Source organism: Balaenoptera acutorostrata, chromosome 11, assembly GCF_949987535.1.
Source record: "Balaenoptera acutorostrata chromosome 11, mBalAcu1.1, whole genome shotgun sequence".
In the NCBI taxonomy this organism is placed as follows: Eukaryota; Metazoa; Chordata; class Mammalia; order Artiodactyla; family Balaenopteridae; genus Balaenoptera; species Balaenoptera acutorostrata.
The window spans coordinates 16,762,034-16,778,985 of record NC_080074.1 but is presented as its reverse complement, the minus strand read 5'-3'; the positions used below and the strand labels follow the sequence as shown (position 1 = coordinate 16,778,985).

General features: G+C 46.7%; 1 protein-coding gene across 1 annotated transcript in view; it reads right to left on the bottom strand.

Moving 5' to 3' along the window:
• The window catches only part of NUAK1 (NUAK family kinase 1), a 69,454-nt gene that overhangs the window by 32,229 nt on the left and 20,273 nt on the right, over window positions 1-16,952 (bottom strand). The window contains exon 2 of the mRNA XM_007166093.2: window positions 7,248-7,368. Coding sequence (XP_007166155.2) covers window positions 7,248-7,368 — 121 coding nt within the window. The remainder of the gene's footprint in view (window positions 1-7,247; window positions 7,369-16,952) is intronic.

The following is a 16,952-nucleotide window of genomic DNA, read 5'->3' as shown; positions in this document are numbered from 1 at the left end:
CACCTCCCAATAGAAGTTTCTATTCCAGCCAGTAAGGACCTCTCGGATCTCTAACTAACATCACATCAAGAATGATCAGTATGGTTTATTGAGCATGTACCTGGGACCATGCTTAGCCATTTTATTCATTATCTTAATTAATCCTCACAATCTTATCTATCAAGTAGCTAGCTATTGACCCCATTTTATAGCTAAGGGAACCAAGCCTCAAAGAGGTTAAGTCACTACCCCAAGGTCACACAGTAGCAATTGGCAAAGCAACTGATTCATTCAAATCTAAGCCCATTTGGACAATGCATACATAGTCACCCTGCTAGACCAGTATCTGGAGTATAGGTGCTCAATACATCTTTGTAAAATGAATGACTGAATGAATGAATGATTAAGTAAGCAAATGAATAAGAACACGGGGTAGTATTAGTGACCCACAGACCTTGTTAGATCAAATCAGCTGTCCCTTGGCTTCGGAGCCTAAATGAGGATTTGCCTGCTGCCTGAAAACCCTGGATTAAGTCACTTGAGCCAGAGAAAAAAAATGTTAACTGCTTCCATTGTAGGTATTTCCAAATCACTGATGCTCGCAATGAAGCCCTGCTTTAGCTTCTAACTTACTGAGCAGGGGTTTTTCTAATATGGTGCTTCTCAAACTTGAGTGCATCAGAGTCACCTGGAGGGCTGGTTATCACACAGAACATCAGGTCCACTTGCAGGTTTTCTGATGCAGTGGGTCTGGGATGGGGCCCAGGACATGCTGACGCTGCTGGTCCTGGGTCACCCTCTGAGAATCGCGCTCAAGTGTATTATTCGGCAGTTTATCGGGATCCTGCCATCCTCAAGGGGTTCTCTTCCAGGGGCAGCAAAAGTTTCTCACTCCAGGACCTCTGCTGGGTTCTGTGGAAACATCTTGCACTGGCCCCATTGCCTCTGGCCACAAGTTGCAAGGGAGGAGAAGGCGGGAATGCCCGTCATCAGAGCCTAGATTTTTTTTTTTTTTTTTTTTTTTTTTTTTATTTCTTTCGTGTGAGGGCTTTCTCTAGTTGCGGCAAGTGGGGGCCACTCTTCATCGCGGTGCGGGGGCCGCTCTTCATTGCGGTGCGCGGGCCTTTCACTATCGCGGCCCCTCCCATTGCGGGGCACAGGCTCCAGACGCGCAGGCTCAGTAGTTGTGGCTCACGGGCCCAGTTGCTCCGTGGCATGTGGGATCTTCCCAGACCAGGGCTCGAACCCGTGTCCCCTGCATTGGCAGGCAGATTCTCAACCACTGCACCACCAGGGAAGCCCCAGAGCCTAGATTTTTAAAGCAGTGATTTTCACCTAGAGGCAAGAACTATATCCCCTTCCAGAAAGATCTGTCGGAATCTCATAAGGCACAGGTAGCTTAAAAAAGTATATTGTAATGTATACTTCTAAGAAGCTGGGAGGAGCTTTTAACTGATAGTAAACTCATCCAAAACGTCTCCACAGTAGGAGTTCAGAGAATTCAGTAGAATATAGACTCTTTTACGTCTTCTCATGGGCAGCAGGTTTAAGGCTCAAGGAGCCAGGGCATGAAACTCACATGATTATTAAAAGAAACACATCTGCTTGCTACTGTGTTTTTGAAGTTTGAGAGACTCTCCCAAAGGCAAGAGATCACAGCTGACAAATGCCAAACAGCCATCCTACTTTGTCCCAGAAAGCCAGGCTCACCCTTACCTAAGACAGGGGATGTGATGAAAGGGCTGGCCAGTCCAGCATATCACAATGCAAAAAAGGGCCGAGATAGAGAGATGTAATCTTGCAGGGCCAAGAAAAGAGATTTCCAGGAACAAAAAAAACCAAGAGCATAAAAGTGAAGGCACCGGCCCAATCTCGCCCACTCCCCACCTTTTTGCTTTTACATGCTGGACTGTGCTGTTTCCCTAAGTGTTGTGCAGCAAGATGCTGGTTCGTGGTTTTGCAGATTGAGTCTCCTGGGCTTCCAAAGGGGAAATGGGGGTGAGACAATGTGCCTTTGATGTTTGAACTTGGGTCCTGAAATCAGAACCCCAGGCAAAAACCGTTTTTATCTCTTCCATCCTAGGCAACCAAGTTGAAAGCTCCGGGGCACTTCCTTTTCAGCTGTTCTTTCCTTATTGTCAATTACCTCCCTGCTGAGAGAATGGAATTCCTTTGACTGAAAACAGGGGTCCATCCCAAGATGGGGCCAGAGATTTCTTTCTTCCTTTTCTCTCTCGATTAGGTTACCCTTAGCATCACACGCTAGAAGGTGTATGTCTATCCTCTTTTATTTACTTAGCATTAGAAGCCAGTTATGGTTTGTGTGTTTACACAGAGTTGACAAATTTGAGGGTCAATCACCTTCACCTACGTGTCAATAGGAGAGCAACCCCAGGATCTGGTTTGAGAAAGAAACATTTAAAAGGAATTATTTTTGAGATCTGGTGAACAGCAGCACTGATTCAGTGAAGCTGCAGATTTTATGAGCCTGCAGGTACTGTGAATGATATACAAATAACTCACATTTCCATGAACTGCAGCTTAGAAAACACTTGACCTATGAATTTACTGGACTGGGGACCCAAGCTTCTTCCTAACATGTATGCAGAAATATTCTCTAAAATACCCACCAAGCTGGGATTTAATACTCTCACATATTTAAGACAGTAACCTCTATGAAGGCCAGGAATTATCTGTATCACAGGGTTTAGGACAAGGCTTGCCCCCAATTAGGGGTCGCTGCAGACCACCAAATACCTGGTTAGTATCAGCAGCACAAGCTTCAGAGTGTTGCTAAGTTCAACTCTCCGATTTACCAGTTACTAGTAGTTGGTATAACCTTGGAAAATGCACTTAGCCACCAAGCTGAATTTTCCTTACCATAAAATAGGGATCTTAACAATTCATCTTTCATGGATATAAGGATTAAATGAGATCATACATACACATATCCTAGCACAGGGTAAACACTCAATAACTCCAAGCTATTATTAGTATTATTTTCAAGTGTTAATTTTAAAATGTTACTTCCCTCCTCAAAACCAGTGGCATCCCCCTACTCCTGGTGTAAAAAATCCATACTCTTTCCTTTAGCCAATGTGGTCAAAATCTGGCCCTCTCCAATTTCCTCTCTCCTGCCACCCTATTCAGTCCCTCGGTCTCACAGGCCCTCTGTCACTTCTCACAACACAAGCTGCTTCCCTCCTCTGAGCATCTGCACATACTGTTCCCTCTGCCTGGAATGCCCAGGTCTTCGAAGGGCTCACTTCTCATTCTATTCAGGTCTCAGCTCAAAAGTCACTTATCTGTTCGCTTGTCTATTCACTAAATTTCAGCTCCACAGCCCAGAGCCTGTCTTGTTCACCTTTGCATTCCTAGAACCTAGAACAGGGCCTGGCACATAGTAGGCACTTAGTTTTTTTAATGAATGAATTATTCCTCTGGAACTAGTTATTTCAATATCACCTGATTGTACAGTCCAAAATGGTGCATTCCCCACAGGAAACCCCAAAGGGCCTAAACGTACAGGGTTAGGTGCAACATTGCTTTGTCATGTTGCTGCTATTATTGTTACTGCTACTGCTGCTTTTGCTAGGATGTGTGTGTGTGTGTGTGTGTGTGTGTGTGTGTGTGTTTTAAATCACAAAGGTCCTTGTTGAAGAAGAAATTGTAAAGTTCACTTAGCTAATGTCCAAACAGCCAATTAGATGCCTGGGCACTGATTTTTCACTCAGAAAATTAACACATCTCTGCACTCAGCTAAGGCTCCTGATTGGCCCATCAAACGACCAATCAGCTTCCAGGGAGAAGGTTCGCCTTTCACTTTGTGAGCTACAGAGGGACCAGGGTATTAACTCACAGACTCAGTTCCCACCACCATTGCTACCTCTGCTCTGCCCCTGCCACACCCCAGGGTTGAAAAGGAGGGAAAAGGCCAGGCTGAGGGGGATGCCTGGGGCACAGTGGTGGGCTGCAGAGCCAGCAAAACAAGACACACGGTCAGAAATACAGGGCTGAGGCCTGGCAGAGGGAAAAAACAAGTGGGTAAGAAGACCTGTGTGCCAGGGCCACCAACTAGCCAGCATACCCAGTATTATAAGCTGAATATTCCTGGTCCCACTGCAAAAAAAACAAAAAACAAAAAACCCTATGTTGAAGTCCTAACACCTAGTTCCTCAGAATGCAATCCTATTTGGAGACAGTTTTTAAAGACGTAATCAAGTTAAAATGAGGTCATTAGGGTGGGCCCTAAGCCAAAACGATTAGTGTCCTTCTAAGAAGGAAAAATTTAGACACAGACACATACAGATGTGAAGACACAGGGAGAAGATGGCAATCTACAAGCCAAGGAGAGAGGCCTTAGAAGAAACCAACTCTACTGACACCTTAGTCTTGGACTTTCAAGCCTCCAAATCCAAGAAAAAATAAATTTCTATTGTTTAAGCCCCCCAGTCTGTGGTAGCAGCCCTAGCAAACAAACACACCCAGGGAGTCATGAACCTTCCAGAGCCTCAGTTTCCACAACTACGATGCTGTCCAATATGGCAGACACTAGCCAAATGTGGCCATTGAGCCACTTGAAATGTGGCTAAAGTGTCTGAGGAGCTGAATTTTTATTTCAATTAATTTTAATATCCATCTGTAGCTAGTGGCTTAGACAACATAGTTACATACTTAATTTCAGAGGATTTACAGACCCCCTGTAGCTCACTCATGAAATATCCTGTCAATGGACCCCAGATTAAGAACTACTTAGGATGATTATGGAGTCTTCATAACAATGACCTTTATGAGCTTACCAGTATATGTATCATCTCATTTAATCCTACTGACAAACCCTAGGAGGGGGTAGAATTGTTATCCCCATTTTATAGGTGCAGCCATTGAGGCACTGAAAGGCCCACCATCCTGCTCAAACTCTCACGTCTGGTGTGAGAACTCAAGCTCTTCCCTGACTCCCTAAAACCAGTTCTAAGGGTTTTATGAATTGAAGCCCAAGCTCTCACCTGAGGCCTTGGTGAAAGTTATTTCTAGTCACCCAAAGAACTTTAATTCATGCTGATACCCATGTTTAAAGTTACAAGCAAGGGCTTCTCTTCTTGAAGCCTCCAGCAGGGGCTGGACTAAGGCCTTGACCTGGATAATAGGATGTTCTTCCATTGAGGTTCATCTCTGGCCTTCCCTTGGAAGGGGAACAGACTCCTGTTCCCCATTCAGCCTGAAGGATTCCCAAGGTCAAGGAGGGCATGATGCTAGTAAAGAAGTAGGCTTCTTGATGCCAGACTTCTGTGACCACAGACCGTCTCTCAAATAAAGAACTGGAAACTTCATGCTGGATTAAAACTCTGCTTCCTGGTAAAGAAGCCTCCAGCTCTAGGCTAAGAAATCTCACAGAACTGCACACAGAGCACGTGACCCACACTGGTCCACACCATGCAAGATGGCCTTCAGGTTTCCATGGCAACCGGGCCACACAGAGCAAAACCACTCCACATTTAACAAAATTCACTCTCATCCTGCATTTTGTATCTCCACTCACTTCTCACTTCTGGAAATTCCCCTCAACTACCAGGCATATTCAGATTTGTTTTATCAGCCTGGAATTCTACTTTTGTCAATTCTTCCTCTAAAAAACTCCTTCAAGGCCCAGCTTGGATGCCATATATTTCCATGAAAACTTCTAAGCTTGGGCCTCCTTGGTCCCAGAATATATTGTTTACATATCTACGGCAGGTCCTGGGCAGGGCCTGGGACTCTGCATTTCTAACAATCCCAATTTATGGTGATGCTGCTGGCCCAGGGACTGCAGTTTGAGATTCACTGCAAGAGATGTTTGTGGAATGAATAAGTGACTGAATAAATGCAAATTTCCCTTAAAAATCCTATCTCCAAGGGTCCCAAAAATGAGCTTTAGAAAAATCAAGATAAAAGATATTACCAGCATTTACTTCTACATGAGGAGCAAAAATAGAAATAGCAGTGGAAAAAAAGCATAGCAAAAACCAGCAGGGATCCAGAAGAAGGAAAACTGAAATATCAGAAAAACTTTAGGGTCACCATCTGGTTTCCTCTTAGCCCTTACTGTATAAGTTATGATGAACAGACCAGAAATTAAAAATAGGTTTATTTTTCTGACTCAACCATCTATTAAAAAATATTCTACAGAAATGTTTTGACTCAGTAAATCCAAGACTAGGGATTTTTCATAAGAAAATAATCAGAAATGAATGTAAACATGATGTACAAGGAGAGTCTTTAAAGCCCTGTTTATAATAACCAGAAATTTAAAACAATTTATATATTTGACAAAAGAAAATAGATCCAATAAATTATGGTATGTCCATAAATGGAACACTATAAAGCCTTTTAAAATGTCCTTATAGTGGAATATTTATTGATATAGGAAGAGATGCATGGTATAAAAAATGAAAAAAAATCAAGCTAAAACCCAGTATAAACAGTATGATCTAACTCTGGATAAAAACCACATACAGATATAGAAAAGTAGATTAGAAATATAAATATGTATAAAGAGCCATTTATCAAACTGAGAGAACAGAAATTATTTTTAAAATTTTAACAGTTGTATTTCAATCATTTCTGCAATAAATACATGTTGCTTGTGTAATTTTTTAAAGGATATTTTTTTAAATGATAGACTGGGAAGTTTATACTCTCCATTTCTTCCCACGAGGAACTGAAGAGTTGAAGCATGAGCACCTTTATAAGCTTTTCCCCTCCCTGTCCTTCTACAAACACCAACAACTTGAACTGCATTTGCAAAGAATCTGTCACACCAACAGATCCCTCTTCTTTCTTGGCATTTCTTGGACCTGCTGGAAGTTAATTCCTAACTCAGAAAGGCTAACTTTGAATAACTCATGACACCACCCCTGAAGCATCAGCTTTGGGGAATGACATTTACAATAGATCCACCGTTACTTGGCCACCCAGAAAACTGCCATTTTCCAGAAACCATGGCTGTCTCACATACTGGTTTTCAATAAGGTGGGTTGCTTAGCAACCACCAAGAAACTGGGAAGACAGAAGAAGGCACCAGCCAGAGCTATTTTATGACCAAAGTGCGCTGTGCTACATGTGTCTGGTTGCACTCAAGGTAACCAAATAAGAGATAACACCCGGCTATTTTTGCATCATGAGGAAAAATACTTGGCTCCTGCCCAGAAGGGCAATTACCTAAAAATCTTGGCAGGCCCCATGGTATGAGAAATGGTAACTGATACGGGGGTGAAAAAAAAATCACTGACCTTCATAAATACTGATGATATGAGGATGGTTGAGGGATGACATGATCTCAATCTCTCGTCTGATGTGAACCATGTCTTGTTCATCCTTAATTTTGTCCTTACGAATGGATTTTATAGCAACCTATAAAGTCAGGAAATGAAATGTTACTCAGAGAACTAAACAGATGCAAATCAGCCATTGGGAGAGTTTGGAAAATAAATACAGATGTTACTTGTTGGCAGAACCGACAATAACCAAAACAAAGCTTCGAAATACCCCCGTCACATCTTTCATTTATAGCAAAAACACCCTTCTCCAGACAACAGAAAACATCAGGTTTTAACAGCCTGGGTTTGGGATGGTGGCTTTTTTTTTTTTTTTTTTTCCACAAAGCAGAGGGCTGCTTCACGAAGCCAGATTCATTTACTCTAGGAATCCTGATCCTTTGAAAAAAGAAAAAAGGAGAGCTTGGTTTACAGGGTGTCGATGACTAAACATGGAGAGGTGAAATTAGCATCACTCAGCCCCACCATGCAGCTGCCGCAGTGATGGATAGAAAAGGCTTTACTGAGTGGCCTGTCTCAAGGCCAGTTCTGCTCAAACCTTGGGTTTTAAGACTCCAGCTTATGCTATGCTGATGCAATTGCTCAGAAGCCAAATCCTTCCTACATCCTTCCTCTCACTAAGGCACCTTTGATAGCAAGTGATACGACCAAAAGGCCCTGCTTGAGAAAAATCAGAGTAAAACCAAGGAAGTTAAGCTAGACTCCCTGCCCAGCCCCAGTTGATTCCAAAAGCTCCGTGCCAATGTTGTCTGCAAATCCAAACTGCAGAGAGTTGCCAGGGCCAAGGCGCAGAGCAATTACTCAAAAGAAACACATAAATAAAAAGACATTAAAGGACAATGGGAATCTAATAAGGAAGAAATATGTTTGCCAATGAATTCATCTCCGCTCATAAACAAGTTGGTTGGTAATTTAATCCGCCTTGGCTCTAAGGGGGGCAAAAACTACGATGGCGGAGGGGGTTATCCATGGGTAACAAGGAAACCTGCCAATCGATTTGCTGCCAGCTCTGAAAGCCTGCTTAGTTCCCTCCAAACTGGTCCTCTTGTGACCTCAACCCTCACCTTAGCAACCTTTCCTGGATGAAAGGAAGTAAAACCACCCCTCGGATTGCAAAGGCACGAAGCGCTCTGGAGGAAAAAGTCCTTGTTAGCAGCAGCCCAGGGCCACACCTTGCCTATCGCAGGGTCAAGCATGGGCGGCTGCAGCAGGAACGCACTCACACCTGTGAGCACCTGCAGTTTCCGACTGGGCACCAGATCCCGGTGCAGCGCTACACATGGAAATGTTTCTAAAATACAACCAGTCCATCTGTGACGCCACAAGACCTAGGAAGCTCTTATTATTCTTGATTTTGCTCTTTGCTGGTTAAATCAACTAGCAGGTCCCCGGATTTCTCCTTTGCAGACCTTTCCCCAGCTGTCATTAAATCAGTATTGGTGTCATTACCTGACCCTACACTAGTGGGGATCTTGTTCACTGCTTTCTCTACAGCGCTTAAAACCATGCCTGGCGCGTGGCAGGCCTGAGAAAACACTGGGTGTGGGCAGGGAGGCAGGTACATAGAGAGGGAAGGGGGAAGGAGGGAAGAAGGGCAGGGGGGCAGGGGTTGATGTTATTAGGTGGATGAGAGGCCAGACCAGGGAAGTGATAGTAGAATTGGAGCAAAAACGGAGGGACCAATCCAGTCAAACAGCACCACCAAGACAGGCACGTCAAGAAGATGACTTAGGATTTCTTTGGCATCCTACTTAACGCGGGCAATCGAGGAATGGGGAAAGCAAACAGGAAACACAGGACGCCCTGCTGTAAACCCAGGGGCAGGTAGCACCCTCCCTAGAGTGTGGGTGGACCACGTGGCTGGAGACAAGGAGGCTGCACAGAGATGAATGAGCTTCCAGCTTCAAGGCCCCCTTTCACCAGGGTGCCAGGCCCCCGAGTTCCCCCAGGCCCTCACGACAGCCCCATTCAGGATGCAGCAAGAAATGCCTGCCTTTGCTTACGTCAAATGTAAAGACATGACTTGAAGGCTTTACTTTATCTGAGCAGGGCCTGCGATCCTGGGAGCTTGCTCTGGAGGACCGTGGAGGATGTGGGTGGCTCTTGGACCAACTCCTACATTCCTCCAAGAACTAAAGATGGGCTGAGTGGTGAAACTACCCCTTTGATTATACAGCAGGCTGAACTTGGCCTTGGGGAGGCCCTATTGTCAAATGACAATAGAAATAAATTCTTTCACCATCCAATGTCAGGGGAGGGTAGTGACATTCTGGGGGGTGAGAAAATAAGTGGACTTGTCAGTACCCCCAACCATGGAGCGAGAGGCCAACGGTCCCACGGTGTATTTGCCAGAGGGATGTTTCCAGCCCAGTGTGAAAAGGAAAGTGCCCACATTCTAATCACACCCCACTCGGCACTGAGGAAACTAAAAGGGCTCCATAAATGTTAATAGCCATGGTGGTTGTCCCTCCACAAAAGCTTCCCTCTTCCGACAATGAATCTTCTATTGAAAGTGTAAAAGAGGGCTCATTCTGCCCCCTATTTCAAAGGCATGGTGGGAGACAAATGCTAGAAATCACTTAGAACTGTGCAACTGTCAAGGCCAGAGGGAAGACATTCAGTTCAACTCCCAAGAGCGGGAGATGACTCACCCAAGGTCATAGATCCAATGAATGGCCAACCACGAAAGCAATAAGGATAGAAATAATAGCGGCATTCACGACGCACTTAATATATGGTACAGACACTGTGATAAGTGCTTTACACACCGCGGATCTTTACATCCTTATCATTCAAGCTTCAGCTCCACGGTCCCTTAGGGAGGCCTTCCCTGACCCCTCTACCTGATAAGGACACTCCTGGCCTTATACTCTCCCTATACCTTTCCCACACCATCTGAAATTATCCTGCTTCTTTGTTTGCTGCGTATTCAGCCTGAGGCCAAATCCAGTTCCCAGGATGTTTCCATAGGACCCAGATAGCTAAAAATGGTTGTCACATTTTTGAAGAGTTGTTTAAAAAGGAGAACGAGATCTATAAATGCAGCTCTTGTAATGTAATGCAGTGCCTCCTTTGTGAAGTTGAAGGATAAACTGAGCCAGCACACGGTGAGGCAGCATGGCATGATGGTTAAGGACATGGCCTTGAGTCCTTGAGCAGGTTGCAAAACCTCTCTGTGCTCCAGTTTCCTCATCTGTCAAGCAGGAAAATATAGGACCTGCCTCACAGGTCCCTATGAGGATTAAATGGCTTAGAACATGGCTGGCCCAGGATAAGGGCTTAATAAATGTCAGCCACATTTAACCCAGAGAGAATACCCCAAAAATAGGGCCTTCCTTCCTTTTCTCCAACCCGAGAACAAACTTGAATTCCTCCTGCTTCCTCGTGGGGTAGCAAGTGAAGGTCTAGGGAATGGAGACCACATTTGTTCCCAAAGTGCAAAAAGGGCAGGAGAATCTCTCTCCTGGGTCTTTAAATTGTACCCTCATCAGAATTGTCTGGAAGCTCAGAACAGCTGAGCCCACATGTGCATCCGTGGCTCCTGAGTCTGAGACCAGACAGGAGGACGAACAACTGGAACCCGAAAAGCAACCTCAGGACCATTTCCCCTTTCTCCTTCCAATAGTTGCCAGGTGAACAGGGGAATCAAATGTTCCCACTTAGAGACAAAAGTCTGACTCACGGTATCCACTTCAGCCTTTCTGGATTTTGACTGTTCATTGACTTAATCCTTTTGAGCGCCCACCTGGTACCAAGCACAGTGCTGAGATACCATGATGCAACATGATTCTGCCCCAGCTCTCAAGGGGGGGGGGGGTGGGGAACAAGGGGACAAGGGCAATAAGCAAAAATCACACAATAATTACGTAATTACCCTTGTGGCCAAAGGCTACCAAAGAGATACACAGAGATGCCCGATATTATGGAGCAAACCTCCCCCCCAGTTTTCCTCAATCTTCACCCACATCTACAAAGAAAGACAGAGGTAAGGAAAGGGCCCAGCAGGAAGAGATTACCAAATGTCTGAAATCATACACCCTCCAAAAAAAAAGTCGTTTGTTCCTGCAGGAGTTGGAGAGATTTCACTCTGCCTTCAAAATGACTGAAGCTGGGAACTCAGGTGTTTTAAGCCCGACGCACAGCCCAGCCCCTTTCCTAAGTGTTCCCAAGTCTAGACATCACCGTGTGCCTTATAAATGAGGCCACCCTATCGTTTAATGATTAAACCTTATGGCTGTGGACCTGCAAATTCTGCCCTGCGGTGTCTGACTGTTTAAGAGGCAAACAGCCCAGCCAATGCTGATCCCTTGTTAAACATAACAGCCTTCTCTTCTGCAGTGGTCGTTTTTCCTTTTTTGAATAATCACCCAAAACTACCTGCTCTGCAGCCTGCTGGGCTTCCTTTTCCACAGTGGCCGTTGCGAATGTTAAGAGCTCGGGGATCTAGGCAGGGCTATGGGGAGCAGAGCAGTATGATGAAAGCTCAGGCTTTTGCTGGCTGGATGACCTCAGGCAAACCTGAACCTCACAGGTCTCAGTTTCCTCATCTGTAAAATGGGGTCAGCAAGTCCTACCTATTGGGGCTGTTGTAAGGAGGAGAAGTAAGTACAGTGCCCGGCCCTCAGGTGTTCACTGAACGGCAGTGACTATAACGAGGCCTGTCAGAACGACACAGCGATACAGGGTCTTAGGCCACATTTAAAGGGTTGACAAGCCCACAGCACATCATCACACGGGCCTCTCCCCTCCCCATTCGTCCCACACACATCCTCCCCGTCCCCACATTTGTACTGAGGCAAGAACAGGTTAAAATTAATTAATATCCAGCCTGCACGCTGCAGGGCAGCCAGCCATCTTCCCGGGCTGCTTTGGGGAGTGGAGAAAATTCCGGGCAGACTGTGTGTATTTGAGGCTCCAACCAAAAGAATCACTACCCTCTTCCCTCCACAGCCACCTCCCATGATGCTCATTGACTGACATCTGTCAGCCTAAAGAGAGGGTTCCAGAACAGTGCCTCTCAAAGGGGTCCTGGGTATCTGGTCAAAATGAAGATTCTGAATCCAAAGGTCTAAGGTGGGGCCTGGGATTCTGGATTTCTAGCAAACACCCAGGTGATGCACCAGTGATGTCAGCCCAGGGGCCACACTTTGAGTAGCAAGATCTTAGTGCTTTGTCTTTGGCCTAACATATCAACATTTTTAAAGCAGCGGCGATATTCTTAATAATAACAGTAACTAATATTTATTATGTGTTAACCAGGTGCCAGTGGACTTTATCTCATTTAGCCCTAACTACAACCCCATTGTACAGGGGCACCAAGGCACCGAGGAGATAAACGTTGCCTGTAAGAGATGGAGCGAGGACTTGAACCCAGGCAGGCTGAGCCCAGAGGCTGCTGATTCTTGAGGCTGTGGATAAAGTTGGGACGGACGGCAAACACGGCAGGTGACAGAATCTCTCAAAGGATCCCAAACAGTCTCCAAAGCCCAGTGTGATGGGCCCCCTCCAAGCAGATGAAGTTTTTTACAGGGTCCCATGTGAGGTCCTGGGAGGTCAGGAGCTGGGGACTGAGCAGCAGGGAAGAAACAGGGCCATAAACACGGCATTAGCATCACTTAGTGAGAACAAGTTTGAGTTCTAATCCCGGCAACAGGAGCTGGCAAGCTTCCCTGCCATTCACAGGTGTGATCTCACACCCGGCCACGTTCCACCGCTCCACGGGAGCTGCAAGGCACTGAGTCAGAGGCAGCTCAGGGGACCTTTACTTACCAAGGGGCCCAGAGGCCACGTGCAGTGGAAATGAATGGTTAGCCAAGTCAAGTTGGAGGCCAGCGTAGGGCGTTCCTGCTCTGGCCTGGTTGACGGTCAGAGTTCAAGGCAAGGCACAGCTCCACATGGGCCCCATGGGTCCAAAGCTCCCCAGGATCACCAGACGGCTTTCACTTAGAAAGGCTGTGCCCGGCCATCACCACGGTGACACCAGCCAGGAGGCCACCTTGCAGCCAAAGCCCCTAATTCATTAAATGACCCCCAGCTCTTTGTGAGGAGTCTGGCCAACTCAGGACAACACTCTAGCAAGTTGCCATGATGCACCAGCCCCATGGGAATCCAAGGCAGCTCCACCGCGGGGCCCGTGGGCCTCTTCCTCTCCGGCCTGTTGATTCATGTCGATGCATGAATGTTTCTTCAGACAGAAGCAGGTTGGAAGCCAAGAGTTGTATCAGCAGGCTCTGAGGGGAGGCATCCTGATGCCAGCGAGCACAGCATACAGAAGAAAGACCTTTTTCGTCAAAGAACAGCATCCTACCATTCGCCACCACCAGCCTTTTAACCTTGTAAGAGGTTCTGAACATATAATCCTGTGTAAATCAGCTCTCAAGCCTCGATTTCCCAAAACTCCCCATAAGAGATGGTGTTTCCTCAGATGACCCTGATTTATTTTTTCTCCTGCCGTGAAAAATGTGTTCTATCTCCAGAATTGAAACAGCAAAGCAGATTTTTATTTGACGGGGCCAGGGCCCACTTAGGCGGTCCTCAGAAGGGCCTGGGATGTTTCTATCTACAGATACAGTCATCCCTTGTTCTGGACCTGCCCCCTTCAAGGGCTGAGCGAAGAATGTCATTATTGCATGTGTCGATGCCACAAGGGAAGTGGAATTAATGACTAAGAAACTGCAGGCAGATCTACACTCCCTGTATGGCACTGAGGTTTGTAAACAGGAGACAGTGGCCAGGGCTGACCGGGCAGGAACCGATGGAAAGTTAGCGCCAGCAGCAACGATAGAGCAAGCGACAAGCCCACCCCGAGCACGCAGTTAGATTCCAGGAGACAGCACTTTGCCAAAGGCTGGTTGGCGTACCACCTGCATCAGATCCTCCGTCTGGGGAGGAAAGGGGGATGCTGACTGCCATAATGCAGATTCCAGGGCCCACCCCAGACCTACTGAATTCGAGGATGAGGACAAGCTGGGATGGGCACTTTTTACAAGCTTCCCCGCTGATTCTGCTGCACCCTGAAGTTTGACCTTAAACAACAGTCAATGTGGCCGGGATGGCATTCCTCCCGTAACTTAAATACTATGCAGTCATATTAAATGCTAGATGATAAAGGAAAATTCATGAACTGCCTATCTATAAAGAGGGAAATTTAAAACAAGCTACTTCCTTGAAGGGACTCAGTGACCTGCATTAATTTGCCCCTGGGAAAGGGAAGGTTTGTTCCCAGAGGACATCTGGCTCATCCTAGCCCGAGGCAGGCCTGTGGAAGCCCGGAGGCCACAGAAGCTGGCTGCTCATGGGTTACTTCATGCTCTGCAGGCCACCTGGAGCTCCCACGCCTGGTCAAAGTGAGTATGTCCAGAGGAGGAGAGAGGAAGTGAGCTCTGGAGCCCCCCCATCCTGCCTGCTCTGTGAGAGAGGGTCTAGCCGGGGCTGTGAGGAGCCCCCTCTTACGGGGATCCGCTGGAAATCTCTAAGAAACGATCCCAAGGCCCCCTGCAGGAAATGGTCTCCAGTAGCACAAGAGATGCTACACAGGCAACACCAGCGTCACAAAAATACTGAAAACGCAAGGCTTGTTCAGCTGGGACTCGAGTGGCCAAGCAGGGGTTTATTTTTGGACTCACGCATTCCTGAAAGCCAAATGCAACACCAACTCAGAAATCTAAAGTTCAACGGCTCTTCTTCCAGGTTTCAATAGTTCTGGGGAGAGGACAGACCAGACCAGAGGGCTGAGGTTACTTCTAAGTTGGACAGCCTCAAGTAGTAGCATCTGATCACCCTGACACTGTTTACACCACAGCTTGAATAAGCTTAGGATTGTGCAACTTTGATTTATCAAGCTCCAAGCCCAGCAGAGCCCCAGCCAGAACTGCTAAGAAAGCCAGCCTCAGCCCCTTGGCCCTGTCATCAGTCACAGGAACTTGGCCCAGGTGCCCCCTGCACAGGGAGGTACTCGGACAAACATGTCACAGCCTCAGTTTCCTCATCTGCAAATAAGGTGACAAGAGCACCGACCCCACGAGGTTGCTGTGGGGATCGTATCAGATTGTGTATATGATGAAGGGCGAGAAGGCATAACCAGCAACATTATCACCGGCAGATGTTAGAGCTACAAGGGCCCCAGAATGTTCTATGCCAGCCCCCTCGTTTTACAGATGAGGAAACCGAGTCCCAGGGAGATTAAAGTACAGGCCCAAGTTCACGAAGCTAACAGCAGCACAGGAACGGCAACAAGGGTCCTGATTCCCACTCCACTCCTGGATACATCATACCCTGGGTGGGGATTCCTAACCAAATTCCAAACCACAGCTAGCAGCAGGACTGAAACTGCCACCAAAAAAAAAAGGGTTTAAATTCACATCTACATGTGAGGCAGGGCCCAGCACAGCAAAGTCCCCAGAACTGCTGCATTATTAATAAACTGAGATGGGGGCGTGGGGCAGAGGTGACGGCCACTCCTAAGCGTGCTGGCAATATAGGACCCGTTTCACAGCACGATGTGTGATTTCATTTCCATCTGACGCCAGGGGGCTGTCCTCACACAGACCTGCTGGGGACACTTTTCAGTCCAATTCAGTCGGAACCTTGTTCCAATATCTAAAGCCTGATTTGATATCACGCATGAGTAGGCATACCTGGGTGGTTCTTATCCCATTATTTCTTAATTCACTGAAAACACTGCTTTTAAATATTAACTTCAGGCGGCCACTGAATCACTGACCTTGGGAACCAATGAAAAAGGGACACAAAAGACCAAAGAAACATTAGCTTTCCAAAGGGAAAGGAAATTAGCCAACTGAGTTTAGCTGAGCCAGGTGAGCAGAACAAAGAAAAAAAAAAAAGTTTTTAATTTCTTAAGATGGTAGGATACATATAACACACACACACAAATTAAAGGGCATGGCTTTAAATTTTAAATTTTAACCATGGGTGATTTTAAAGATAAGTGAAAGAGAAGAGTCCTCAGAGGTTATTTTTATCCTGACAGAATCCCTCTTAGGCGGAAAACGGGCGTATAGCAATTAGAGCGCAAAGACGGATCAGAGAGGGAAGAGATATGGGGACATATGTATATGTATAACTGATTCACTTTGTTATAAAGCAGAAACTGACACACCATTGTAAAGCAATTATACTCTAATAAAGATGTTAAAAAAAAAAATAGATCAGACAGGGAAGGAATAAGAGCCCGGGATGCAGTCTGTCCCCGCCACCCCCCCCCACCCCACCCCACCCCCGCCCCAGAGGCCTCATTCATCATCTCCTCACAAGCAGCAGCTTCTTTTCCTTCCAGGGGAAGCTCTCAGCTCTCAGTGTCCATTATCCCTGCTCCACAGCCCCTCCCCTGCCCCGCTGGACCCCCCTCCCCCTCCACTTCCCCCCATCCTCCCCCTGCCCCCTCCCCCCCCCCACAATCCCTTTGGATGCTTGTCAGCCCGCTAATTACCGCCCCACCAACCTGCTGCCAGGGATGTTGTCACAGAAGCACCTCCAGCTACAAAGGCACAGCCCCCACCCAGCTCTGCCAGCCCAACCCCCAAGGCGCATGCTCAGTCCCAGGTGGGCATTTCCTGCCACGCCATCAGGCCGGTTGCCTCCATGGGCCTCACCCACACCCATCACTCAATGCCTACCTTCAGGGAGACTGGGGCAGGGGTC